The sequence below is a fragment of the Rhamphochromis longiceps genome, linkage group LG6, assembly GCF_057381845.1.
Source record: "Rhamphochromis longiceps isolate RC_006_pf linkage group LG6, R_longiceps_female_GT1.1, whole genome shotgun sequence".
Lineage (NCBI taxonomy): Eukaryota > Metazoa > Chordata > Actinopteri > Cichliformes > Cichlidae > Rhamphochromis > Rhamphochromis longiceps.
In genome coordinates this window covers 36,458,213-36,470,444 of record NC_140562.1, presented here as the reverse complement: position 1 = coordinate 36,470,444, position 12,232 = coordinate 36,458,213, and the positions used below count along the sequence as shown (strand labels likewise).

General features: G+C 45.6%; 1 protein-coding gene and 1 pseudogene across 2 annotated transcripts in view; one reads left to right on the top strand and one right to left on the bottom strand.

The window, feature by feature from the left end:
* Positions 1-12,232, bottom strand: part of pkd1a (polycystic kidney disease 1a) — an 83,768-nt gene that overhangs the window by 54,110 nt on the left and 17,426 nt on the right. For both annotated transcript variants that reach the window (XM_085410474.1, XM_085410475.1), the window contains exons 2-6: positions 7,833-7,904; positions 7,635-7,703; positions 6,740-6,811; positions 1,488-1,669; positions 283-530 (exon numbers count right to left, since the gene is read on the bottom strand). In XM_085410474.1, the coding sequence (XP_085266600.1) occupies positions 283-530; positions 1,488-1,669; positions 6,740-6,811; positions 7,635-7,703; positions 7,833-7,904 (643 nt within the window). The remainder of the gene's footprint in view (positions 1-282; positions 531-1,487; positions 1,670-6,739; positions 6,812-7,634; positions 7,704-7,832; positions 7,905-12,232) is intronic.
* Positions 2,547-3,844, top strand: LOC146668554 (uncharacterized; annotated as a pseudogene).

The window sequence follows — 12,232 nt, the reverse complement described above, 5'->3', positions numbered from 1 at the left end:
TTTAACTAACTTCTATTCCAGATTTCCTCTGCACAGCACTCTTCAGGATATAGAGTCATTCAAACCACAGAGGGAAGTTGGTGTTTGGCTATTGAAATTTTACAGGAAATCCTGAATGTTGTATAATCAAATGAGGAAAGAGCAAAGAAAAGGAAACTGGATCTCCAAAACTCTCTTTTTAATCGAGTGACGGCTGACTTACAGAGAAAATATAAAAACGTACATAACGGAGCACCAGAGGTTATAAACCGAGTCTGACAGAGCAATAATCTTTACACAAACCTTCATCACATCGGGGTTCGTACAGGCAGCAGAACACTGAGACGTGCTGATATAGTTGGGGTCCGAGTTTTTGCTGCAGAGGCATTCGTGCTTCTCTCCTAAGCCCCCATACCGATGCGATTCATTGAAACACACACTGTGACACTGTTCCCGTGTCAAGTTTCGGAACGTGGAGTAGGAGAAGATAACAAGTTCACTTCGTCCCAGTCCTCCACTGTTGCTATCCTCAAGGCACGCAGCATACAGACCTGAAGTGGACAACACAGGTTTAAATCTCACAGGCTTATCAGAGCTATCAGAGCATGCTCTGCCTTTATCATAAATAAAGGCAAAGATTTTTTATCATGAATCTCCATAAAGTCTGCAAAATACTAGCGGTGGGGGAAGAAATCGATACTGTGATAATAATGTATCGATACAGGGACAGCAGAAATCGATATTTTGTTACAAAAAGGTTTTTGTGCTCTGACTTCAGAGCATGTTGATCCTTTTTCTGAATCCTGACATTCCTTCACTGTCCAAATGTGTTTAACTTTTTTTATGGCAGCAATAAATATGACAGTTTACTTATTTTAATTTAAGACATGTTTTATTTTAATTAAGTTTAAAACTTTTTTATTTAATGTAAAATTATATTTTGTTTTAATTTACTTTCAAATTCTTCAGTTGCTGAAGGGGCTGCATAGTTTTCATATTGCATAGTTCAGAATAGCTATAATTGTACCAGATGCATTCAGTTAAGTTGGACTAGACTGTAATACAAACCGTTCAGTTTGTCAACAATATAACTGACTGAAATGAGAGAAAGACTGAGTGCGAGACTTTGATATTAGATAAAATGAATATTGATAAAGTTTACCTTAATGTACAGAATCTGAATATTGCAAAATATTTAAAAAAAAATTGCAATAATATCGTATCGTGTGTTAAGTATTGTGATAATATCGTATCGTGGGATGTATGGTGATTCCCACCTCTACAAAATACTACACAATAATGTTTGTTTTGTCTGAGGTAGAAAACCAAACGGTCTAAGTATTTCACCTTTGTTGCATCTTCAGTTCATCGAGTTACTTTTCAAATATAAGTCCATGAACTATTTATTGTATGATGTATAAGCACTGAAAAGTGCAGGAAATGATTTCTGGTGAATTCTATAATGTGCACGTTTTCTTTTAACTTCACGAGATGATGAGTATATTTACCTGTATTTGTTTTCATATCACAGGTGGGCAGTCTGACATTGAGTAAAGGCTGATCTTGGAGGTCAAGGGGGTGGCTGCAGCGCAATTCATTTGAGCGTCGAACTTGCACCCCTTTTTGCTGGAGACAGCTGACAAATCGGAACAGCTTACAGTCACACTCAAAGGGGTTACTGCTTAGATCACTGGAGAAGAGACGGAGACAGACAAGGAGACCGAATCATTAACTGTTAAACATCTCAACAGTCACAAGGTTGAGCACCGTGGTTGCCACTGCTAAACTGTCATCATGCGGGGATGACACATTTATAAACCATTAAAGCTGCATTAATATGTGCATAACCAACAAGTAGCCTCTCTCTAATAAATTAAGAACTCTCTCATTTATATTTGTGTGTTTGTGTCTGTTGAAAGCCTTTCTCAACCTCATTGTTGAGAAACAACAAACCTACAGATGATATGCCATCTCCTTAAAAAGGCTAGCTCATAATGTGTATGAGTGGTGTGTGTGTATTCAGCAGCTCAAATCATAATTACTGCTAATTATTGCCTGATGTGAATGTCTTATGGACTCTGTAATTTAGGAATCATCAGCCATCTCTTTATCTTTTTTTAATCACAGCAAGTAACCAATAAAAGTGACATTTCAGTTTGATTATTTAACAACACTTAGCCACTGCTTTCCTTTTCAGTAAACATCATATTTTAAATCTCTTATATGACTTAATGCTAGTTTCAAAGACATATTTAACATAGTTACACCTATAAATTTACAGAGCCAATGCTGATATCAGATGTCGGCCCAGTAATAACGGGACAGCTTGAGCTCAGCTGTTCTTTAGTGTTGCTCTATTAGAGACAATTCTTGTATTCTATATTATATTTACGGATTTATATCCACATACTAGATTGTGGCGGAGGTGTGGTCCGGGGCGCGGCTGCAGGGGAGGAGTGGTGCAGTGAGCTCAACGGGGCGGTGCTGGTAAGAACAGCTGATGGCGATTTTGGACTGATGGTGGTTTTCCTTCCCTTTATATAGTGAGGCGGAGAGGAGTGGAGGGAAGGAAGCTGGGGAAACCGACCGCTGTCAAACGGTGTTCAGCTGTCATTCTGTGGACACTCACAATAAACGTGCATCTGATGTTAACGACGTGTGTGTGGGTGTATCTGTGCCTAGCGGGTGTCACAAGTGGTGCCGAAAACCCAGGAGCCTGCCGGTGTGGGGATGTCCGACCCGCAGGCTGCGCCGCCCGCCCAGGCTTTGCAGTTTTTGGCGCAGATGCTGGCGGAGATGGCGAAAATGAACCACGACCATGCGGCGGCCCAGCGGGCTCACCTGGCTGCGCTGCAAGAGCAGACGGACCGGCAGACTCTGGTTCTGGAGCGGCTGGTTGGCGCCGCTGCCCCGGATGGGGGACGGGGACGACCCCCAGGTTTTTCTGGAGACTTTTCGTGCCACAGCGGAGGCCTGCCAGTGGCCGCAGGTGGAGTGGGCTCCGCGTTTGCTTCCTCTGCCGTCGGGGGAGGCTCGGACGGCGGCCCTGAGTCTGCCGCCGGCTTCGAGGGGCAGCTTCCAGGACGTGAGCCGGGCGGTGGTGGACCGGTTGGGACTCACCGCTGAAGATCATCGCCGGCGGTTCCGGGCCTGTCGGCTGGCCGTGGCAGATCGGCCGTTTGCTTGGGCCCGGAAGCTGCATGACGCGGCCGTACGCTGGCTGCAGCCGGGATCGTCAGAGGGTGAGACGCTGCTGGTGGGCAAAGTGGTGCTAGAGCAGTTCGTGGAGGGGCTGCCTGCAGAAACGGCGAGATGGGTCAGGTGCCACCGTCCCGCGAGTCTGGAGGTGGCGGTTATGTTGGCGGAGGACCACCTTGCCGCTAGAGCAGGGGAGCCCGGGGACAGCGGCCGGAGGCCGAACAGACAAGCCCCGGTGCCAGCACCGAGGCGCCGGATGCCCGCGCCAGGGCAGGCAGAGCGGACGCTGGCGTTGAGCCCCACTAATCCTTTTGCCGCATTTGTGCCTTCCCAGGGATCGGACCTAAGCAGTGCCGCACCGGAGCCACGGAGAGCAGCACAGACGCCGGGGCAGGAGTGCTGGAAGTGCGGACAGCCGGGACACCTGAGAAGGGACTGTCCTCTGATGGAGGTGGGGCAGGTGTTCCGCGTTGCCGGTGCTCCAGCGCCCTCTCCCGGTCCGGGAGGGACATACAGCATTCCGGTAAGGACTCGAGGGGGTATACGCCATGCTTTGGTGGACACGGGCTGCACGCAGACCCTCGTGCACCAAAGCTTGGTTCGCCCCGGGGCATTGCTGGAGGCAGAATGGGTGGAGGTGTGTGCATGGTGATGTTCACAGGTATCCCATAGTGCCGCTGTTATTAAAGTATAAGGGCAAAACGCATAGAGTAACGGCTGCGGTTAGCCCGCGCCTGTCGCATCCCCTAATTCTGGGTACGAATTGGCCGGGGTTTCATCATCTGTTGGGACAGTACGCGGGGGTGCGATCATGACGGCCAGTAGCATGTAGTGTCTGCGCGGCGCTCAGTGGTGACGCGGGGTCGTCCGACTCTGGGGAGGGGGAGACGGCGGGTCCTTCACAGGAAGCCCCGCTGGCTCCGGAAGTTCCCCCCACGGGTGATTTCCCACTGGAGCAGTCTCGTGACGACACCCTACGCTCAGCCTTTGACCAAGTGATTGAGATTGATGGTCACGTGGTGCGCCCTGAAGCCGTGCGGACCTACCCACACTTCATGTTAACGAAAGATAGGTTATATCGAGTGAGTCGTGACGCTCGCACGGAGGTGACACACACCCAGCTGTTGGTGCCGCAGGGCCGCCGGGAAACGATTTTCCAGGCGGCTCATTATAACCCCATGGCAGGGCATATGGGATACGAAAAAACTCTGGAGCGAATAACGGCCCGATTTTATTGGCCGGGCGTCCGAGCGGATATGCGCCGCTGGTGCTGGTCTGCTGAGTCCAGGGAGAAAACGGCCTTCTCCACTCCGTACGGTTTGTACCAATTCGTTACGCTTCCGTTCGGCTTGTTCGGGGCCCCTGCCACCTTCCAGCGTCTCATGGACCGGGTGCTGCGCCCGCATGCTGCGTATGCTGCTGCCTACTTGGATGACGTGATCATCCACAGCGACACCTGGGCGGAGCATGTGCAGCGGGTGGCCGCGGTCCTGGGGTCCCTGAGGGAGGCGGGGCTCACGGCCAATCCGAAGAAGTGTGCAGTTGGACGGAGGGGGGTGCAGTATCTGGGGTACCACTTGGGGGGCGGGCAGGTGCGTCCACAGGTGGAGAAGACGGCGGCTATCGCATCCTGCCCGCGCCCTAAGACCAAAAAGGAGGTGAGACGGTTTTTGGGGCTGGCGGGTTACTATCGCCGGTTCGTGCCGGGGTTTGCGCAGCTGACCAGCCCCTTAACCGATCTTACCCGGAAGGGTGCTCCAGATCTGGTCCAGTGGACGGGGCCGTGCCAGGCGGCGTTTGTGCAGGTGAAAAAGGCTCTCTGTGGGGAGCCGCTGCTTCACACTCCTGACTTTTCCCTCCCTTTTGTTCTGCAGACTGACGCCTCGAACAGAGGGCTGGGGGCCGTTTTGTCCCAGCAGGTGAGGGGGGCCGACCGTCCCGTTCTTTACATCAGCCGGAAGCTGGCGGAGCGCGAAAGACGGTACAGCACCGTGGAGAAGGAGTGCTTGGCTATCCGGTGGGCGGTCGACTCCCTTCGCTATTACCTCCTGGGGCGCTCATTCACCCTCTGCTCGGACCACGCCCCGCTACAGTGGCTTCACCGCATGAAGGATGCCAACGCCCGGATCACTCGGTGGTATCTGGCTTTGCAGCCTTTTAAGTTCAAGGTGGTCCATAGGCCGGGGGCACAGATGGCGGTGGCCGATTTCCTCTCTCGCTCGCGGGGGGGGGGGGGGGGGGGGAGTAGGTTCGGCCGGTGGGCTTCCCGGCCTCAGTCGGGCGGTGGGGGTGTGTGGCGGAGGTGTGGTCCGGGGCGCGGCTGCAGGGGAGGAGTGGTGCAGTGAGCTCAACGGGGCGGTGCTGGTAAGAACAGCTGATGGCGATTTTGGACTGATGGTGGTTTTCCTTCCCTTTATATAGTGAGGCGGAGAGGAGCGGAGGGAAGGAAGCTGGGGAAACCGACCGCTGTCAAACGGTGTTCAGCTGTCATTCTGTGGACACTCACAATAAACGTGCATCTGATGTTAACGACGTGTGTGTGGGTGTATCTGTGCCTAGCGGGTGTCACAAAGATATTACTACATGTGAGCATGTGCAGGCAGAACCATACATTTTGTATTCTGTTTGTTTTTTGTGAACTATTTTATGATTTCATTGAGATTTAACAGAAAATAGCGCTCAAGTGGGCAATGACCCCACAGGTAGAATTATAAGAGATAAACTTGAACTGTTATTATCGTTATAATAGATTTTATAATAATTATTCATATATATTTATTTTGTTTGCATTTATTTTATACACTGTGTATAAGTAAGGGGGATTTAGAGTAACACATGTAATTATGACATATTTGCAGGAGCTGGATGGTCACAGGTAAACTTTCTCTACCTAAAGAGACACTCTGTCTTTGTGAGGGAGACAAAGCGTAACTGTAACTGTGTAACTGTTACTGTGTAACTGTTACTGTGTAACTGTTACTGTGTAACTGTTACTGTGTAACTGTGCTCCTTTAAGCCACTACAATGAGCATAATAAAAGGATCATGAAATGCATGCTTAATGGTATTCAATCTGTGTTTTTATGCTTCAGTTTCTACAGAATAAGGGTATTTTTTAAAGACACGTGAGAAAGGGAAATGATGAAGAAGAATAAAAATAACAATACTGGCAATGACAGAAAAGAGAAAAAAAAAAAACACAGAAGAGACAAAAAAGAGAAGGAACTGAAAAGATGGCGCAAAAATGACTGCAGGAAAAGAAGAGAAGGCAGAAAGAGAAGGTTATGTAACATGTGCCTCTCATTTAGATTAGCCTGTTATTGATTAGTCTATTTACAAAGACTCTGCACAAGAAGAAAACTTTTCTTTTAATGTGTTGTGTTTAATATGTTGAAGTTTAATTACTAATGTAATCAAAACCTTCCATCCAGCTTTGGTTCATGTACTGTGTATGTGTCCCCTGAACGGGGGACACCTGCTTATTTCATAATGTGCCATCAGGTATGAGAGACAAATATTCACAGACATAAAGCTTACAGTATACAGTAAGTGCAATTACTTACATCTGAGTTAGATTACATAGGTCGTCACATATCCTTTCTTCAATGGTGGTGATTTGGTTGTTGCTCAAATCACTGATGGAAACAAAGAGACAAATCAAATGTCAATATCTTAAAACAAGAAAAAAACAAAACAGAAAAGACTTTTTCCTTCACGTTTTCACTAATGTATACCAATTACTATCATTTTGGCAAGATTTATGTGACTAAAAATCCAACAAAAAGGTCATATAATGAATGAGTTTGCAAACCCTGTTTCTCCTACATTGTTAGATTAAATTAGTTAAAGAAATTAATAACTAAAAGTGCTGAACACTGACTTTTGCTATTTTACTTTGTCTCATTTCCATCTGTCTGTATGGAAATGCGCTCTTCCTCCTCTTCATCTCTCTCCCTTCTTCTCGTTTCCTTCTCTACTCCTTTTCGCTCCCTCCCTCCCTACTCTATCCAGAAGGCTACATAATGGAGCCGTTGTGTGGTGGTTTTGGAAGGAACTGATGGAAACCATCAGTCCTCTCTCATCATACACACATACACACAAACATGTGCTTAAACGCCCATTCAATGGGTGGAAGAAGTAAGGTAATGGATGGAGGAAGGGGGAGACCGACAGATGGAGAGAGGGAGGTAGTGGGAGCCTGGAGCAGTAAGCTGTAATTGAAGTTAATCGTCCTGTGATTACTGTGTGTGTGTGTGTGTGTGTGTGTGTGTGTGTGCGCGCGCGCGCGCTGTATACACTTCTTTTGGTGAACTTGCTCTCGTTTACCTTACTCCTGGGATTTCTGCCTACTTTAATCCAGACTAAACCAAGCTTTTGTCTTTACTGCTCTCTTTTCATCTTCCTCATACTTCTCTCTTCATAACATTGGTCAATATCTTTCCTGGACTTTCTACTCACAGGACTGACAGCAGGCCGCAGCAGAACAGTCCTCCGGGGAGAACATTGATCCTGTTCCCTTGAAGATGTCTGAAACATTGACATTTATTTAGCCTGATAAATGATAACATGTATCAGAGATGCAGTTAAATAAAAAGATAAATTAGATTTAAGTTGAATTACACAAACACACAATCACATAATGCAGTGTTTACTTACAGTTCTTGGAGGCCAGTGAGATGATGTAGCAGACTGGTATCAAGGGAGGAGATGTGGTTCTTGGACAGATCTCTGTGGGAACAAATATATCCATATTTAAAATGGGGGCAAGCTGACTAAATGCACACGCCTACACACAGAACTATTTACAATGCAATGTGATTGCTCAAGGACTTGGAAATGAAATGCAATAATATAAAAGGAAAGGAATAGGAAATGCTTAGGTCATACATACACTGATGGAGATAAATACAACCAGAAACACTTGGAGGTACTAAAGAATAACACAAGATGCTCCAGAACACAGGTTCTTTAGAGGATAAACCTTGGGTTTTTGTCATAGCTTAAGCTAGAAAACTACTTGGATATATTTAGAAACGATCAGAAAGAAGAAAAACGCCTTCGCTGTGCATGCGGCCAGGCTTATCTAGAGGTAGAGACCGAGTCCAGTATGAAGAATTGAAACTGTCAAAGAAAAATGAGTAAAGAAGAAGATTAAATATGAAAACTGGTTAATAAAATATGGATATTTAATAGGAAAACAAATAAATAAAGGAATTAACGGAAAAAGGAAAATAAAGGCCAAAATATTTATGTCACATTTTATAGATTAATTCATTCCTACATGTATTTTATATTATATCTGCTGCATAAAAGGGTTAATTTCTAAGTGACTGAGTAATCGGTTACTTTCAGTAAATGATGACTCAAATCCACAGTCCAGCTAACCTCATTCGCTCTGCAGTAAGCCACCACACAATGGGTGACCTATGATTGGCTCCTACCATTATGTTTTACGTAAGTACGAGTAGGAGGAGTCTGCACACCAAACTGTGTCTCAGCTAGCACACATGCCAGATGTCCTCCTTGACTTGATCTATAAAACGGGTGGGCATACCTACCACCAACACAAACGCAACAGAATAATTCTTGATACAAAGCAAAAAAGCCAATCTTAAACGGTGAAGTCTGCCTAATGCCAGTATATTTTTTTTCTCTGTGGCCTCATTATCTAATCAGCAACTAATGACTCAAAATCATAAATGCTTTATCAGACTATTGCTTAATCTAAGGTGACGCCTCCTCCCACTGGCAAATGTTTTCCCCTTTTTTAAAGACAAATCCTCCCTCAGGCCTTGTCATCACTTCTCATCGAAGTCGTCATTCAAAATATTTCAATGGCTCAATGGTCTCGCTGAGCCCCTAAAATAATATCTGCCAAATCTCCCCGCTTGCCTTACAAATGGTGTTCTTTTCTAATTCCATGTACTTATTTTGTAACACTGGTGTCCGGACAGAAGCCCAGATGCCAAAGATGTTGACATCAGCGTGGTCAACTTATTTGACTTCAGAAAGCATGATCAATAAAATAAGCATGTGTGCAATGACTGGAGGGCCTCTTTAAACCCAAGTCAAGGCCCAAATCATGCCTTGGGGGGAAAAGGGGTTTTGAATTATCAAACAATATATGAAAAGTGATCTGGTTTTAGGCCTTCTGCAAGAATGAGAACATGCTTATTGATGTGAGACTGTTAGATCTACTATACACAACTGTGAAAGACGTAACCTAAAATATTTGTTTATTTTTTCTTATTTAACACTGATTCTCTAAAATCCTAAGCATGATTTATTGATTAAACTGCAATGATAATAGTTCAAATTCACATTTACTATACATTAAATACACACTGCTAGCAATACATTCTATAACTAAATCCTTGCATGCCACACTCTCTATACTGGAGCTCAAATTAGTGAGAAACCATCAGATAAATTACTAAGGAAATGAGAAAATTGGGTTGGTTAAGCAGTGAAGATGGGCTCAGTGAATGGCTTCAGTCCCCTTTGCATTCCTTCAAAGCAAAGCCACAGCTGCACGTGAGAACAGCGAGACAATCGGGAGACAAAAAGACCAAGGAGCAGGAGACAAAAAGCCAGAGGCTGTAAGGGAACAGAAAGCCCTGTAGCCTATAGGGATAAAAGAAGAAGGTGCTGGACTGCAGGAAAGCTGTAAATTAAAACTCATGAGGTTCAATCAGGGTGCTGATCGATATTTCTATTCCCAGCTGCTACGAATTCAGCAAATACAAATAAAAAACAAGACGATCTTCCGCAAGGGAAATCTGAATTGATATGTGCGGGACTGCGCTCCACTCTCTCACACTCTTTTCTGCGTGTGTGTGTGTGTGTGTGTGTGTGTGTGTGTGTGTGTGTGTGTGTGTGTGTGTGTGTGTGAGAACAGACCAGGACGCCGTTCCCAAAAGGAAACATCTGTACATTCCAGACAAGCTGTGTAAGAAAGATGGAGACAGAGAGAGAGAGAGAGAGAGAGCACTCTCCTCTGCTAAACCCATCAGAGGATGAACAGGACAGCAGAAATAAGCTCCGCCCACTAGCTGATCATTCACACATTAGACGGACGCTTCACCTTATGTAACGTGGTCGACATCCATGCCACAGCAGGAATGTGTGTGTAAAAATTTGCGTGTACGACATCTGAAAACTGTCTTTCACACCTTACGGGTAAGACCGCACAGACAAGAGCAGGTTAAATAGAGACCGTCTGTATGTGTGCTTAACATGACCATATAATGTGACCTTCAGCATGTCTATTAGCAACAGACTCCCGTTCTCAGCTACCTCTGGACACACATGGTTTTACTTACACATACGCAAACACACACATACACTTTAGGTATAGGCCTGTGCACAAGTGCACACACACACACACACACACACACACACACAGCACACATATGGTTCTGTTTTACTGACGGTGTGGCCAGTGATCTAACAACTCCTTATAAGGCCTGTCTGGTGCCACTTATTCTGAGTTGGAGGATGAGAGCGCACACAAAAACACACACACACACACACACACAGCCCTCATTGACTACACTGTGCTTGGGCAGAGGGAATGACACATGAGGAGTGGGCATGTGCTCTGCAGACAATATGAATACAAGAAAGGAAAGATCTGAAGTGAAACAGAAAGGGATGGTTTTCTTTTTCTACTAAAGAAAACTGAAATCTGTTTGAATCTGTCTTTGTTCCATCTGTGGAGAATTGAGAACAAAAAAAAAAAAAGTCTTTAAAGCATAGTGATAAAAACTGGGTTTAAGTCAGATCATAGACAAACTGGTTTCTGCAGGCTTGTGGTGGTAATGTGGTCCAAGTCACTATGATTGAAGGCCAACGCTCCACTAACCCACTAAACACAGACTCCTCTGTGGTTGCTTTCATCTCACCTCAGCCTCCCTTTCCTCTGCTGCCCCCCCCCCCCCGATTTCTCCCCCCTTTTTGGTTCTGCTTCTTTGTTTATTCCTGAAGTCTGCACGAGTCAGATGAGAAGGGGAGCAGGACAAAAGCTGAGAAAGCAGTAAAAAACGATGGAGCTGGAGAAAAGGACAGGTGTGAAGTGGAAGCCAAGGGGAAGTTGGAGGTAGTAGCAGTGAGTGACACGGGCCAGGTGTGGAGAACAATCACCCCACTGTGGGCTGCTTCGTTTGAGAGCTGCCAGCCAGAACCTCATGCCTGCGACAAGGGGTGAGGAGGTGGGGGAGATCGGAGTAGTCGGGTACTTTCCCTACTGCAAGAAAAAAGGGAGCACGAAATTAACAGGAAAATGGGGCTGAAGATGTTTGGTCTAAAAAGCCTGACTTTCTACTTCACAGACTGGCTCGCCTTTCCTCTTTAGAACATTCTGTCCATTTTTCCAGCTGCTGCTGCCTGGGTTGTCTGGTGTCCAGCTGGCAAGTTAAGGGCAGCTGTGTGCAGCAGTTTAACACTCTTATTGAAAGAATGATACACTGACATACAAACAAACTCTTTGACATACTACCAATCCATGCAGGAAAAACAAAACTAATTGTTCTTTTCCTGGTAAATGAAAGTGAGTCAGTGCCACATATTACAAGTCATTAAATATGGGTTTAAAACAAAAATGGGTCTCTCAAGCATCTAATACAACTGTGGTGAGACAATAAAAAGGGAAAAAAACAAAACAATCAATGCTTCCAGTGAACCACTGAAAATTATGCATCATCTTGCAAAAAGCTGAAAAACCTCTGTCTGTGAGTCTGACTGTTCTTTGTCTGTCTCTACAACCATTCATCCGGTCCACTTCAAGTTTGGCAGGTGTACTGCTGTGTGCAAGTGCAGTACTCAATTTGATGAGCTGTTCTCTTACTGTGGCTAAAAGTTGCTCTCTACCACTACTGACTGCTCCACTCTGTGTGTTGGCTGTTTGTTGTTTGTTTAGCTGTCTTTGTATACTAATTTTTTTAACGTCTGTGAGAAATACCCTAGCTTAATCCTAACTTTAGACATAAACCTAACTAACCCGTAACTCTCAAACTGTTCCTTGAAAACATAATTGCAACATTTCATTAACCTGATGG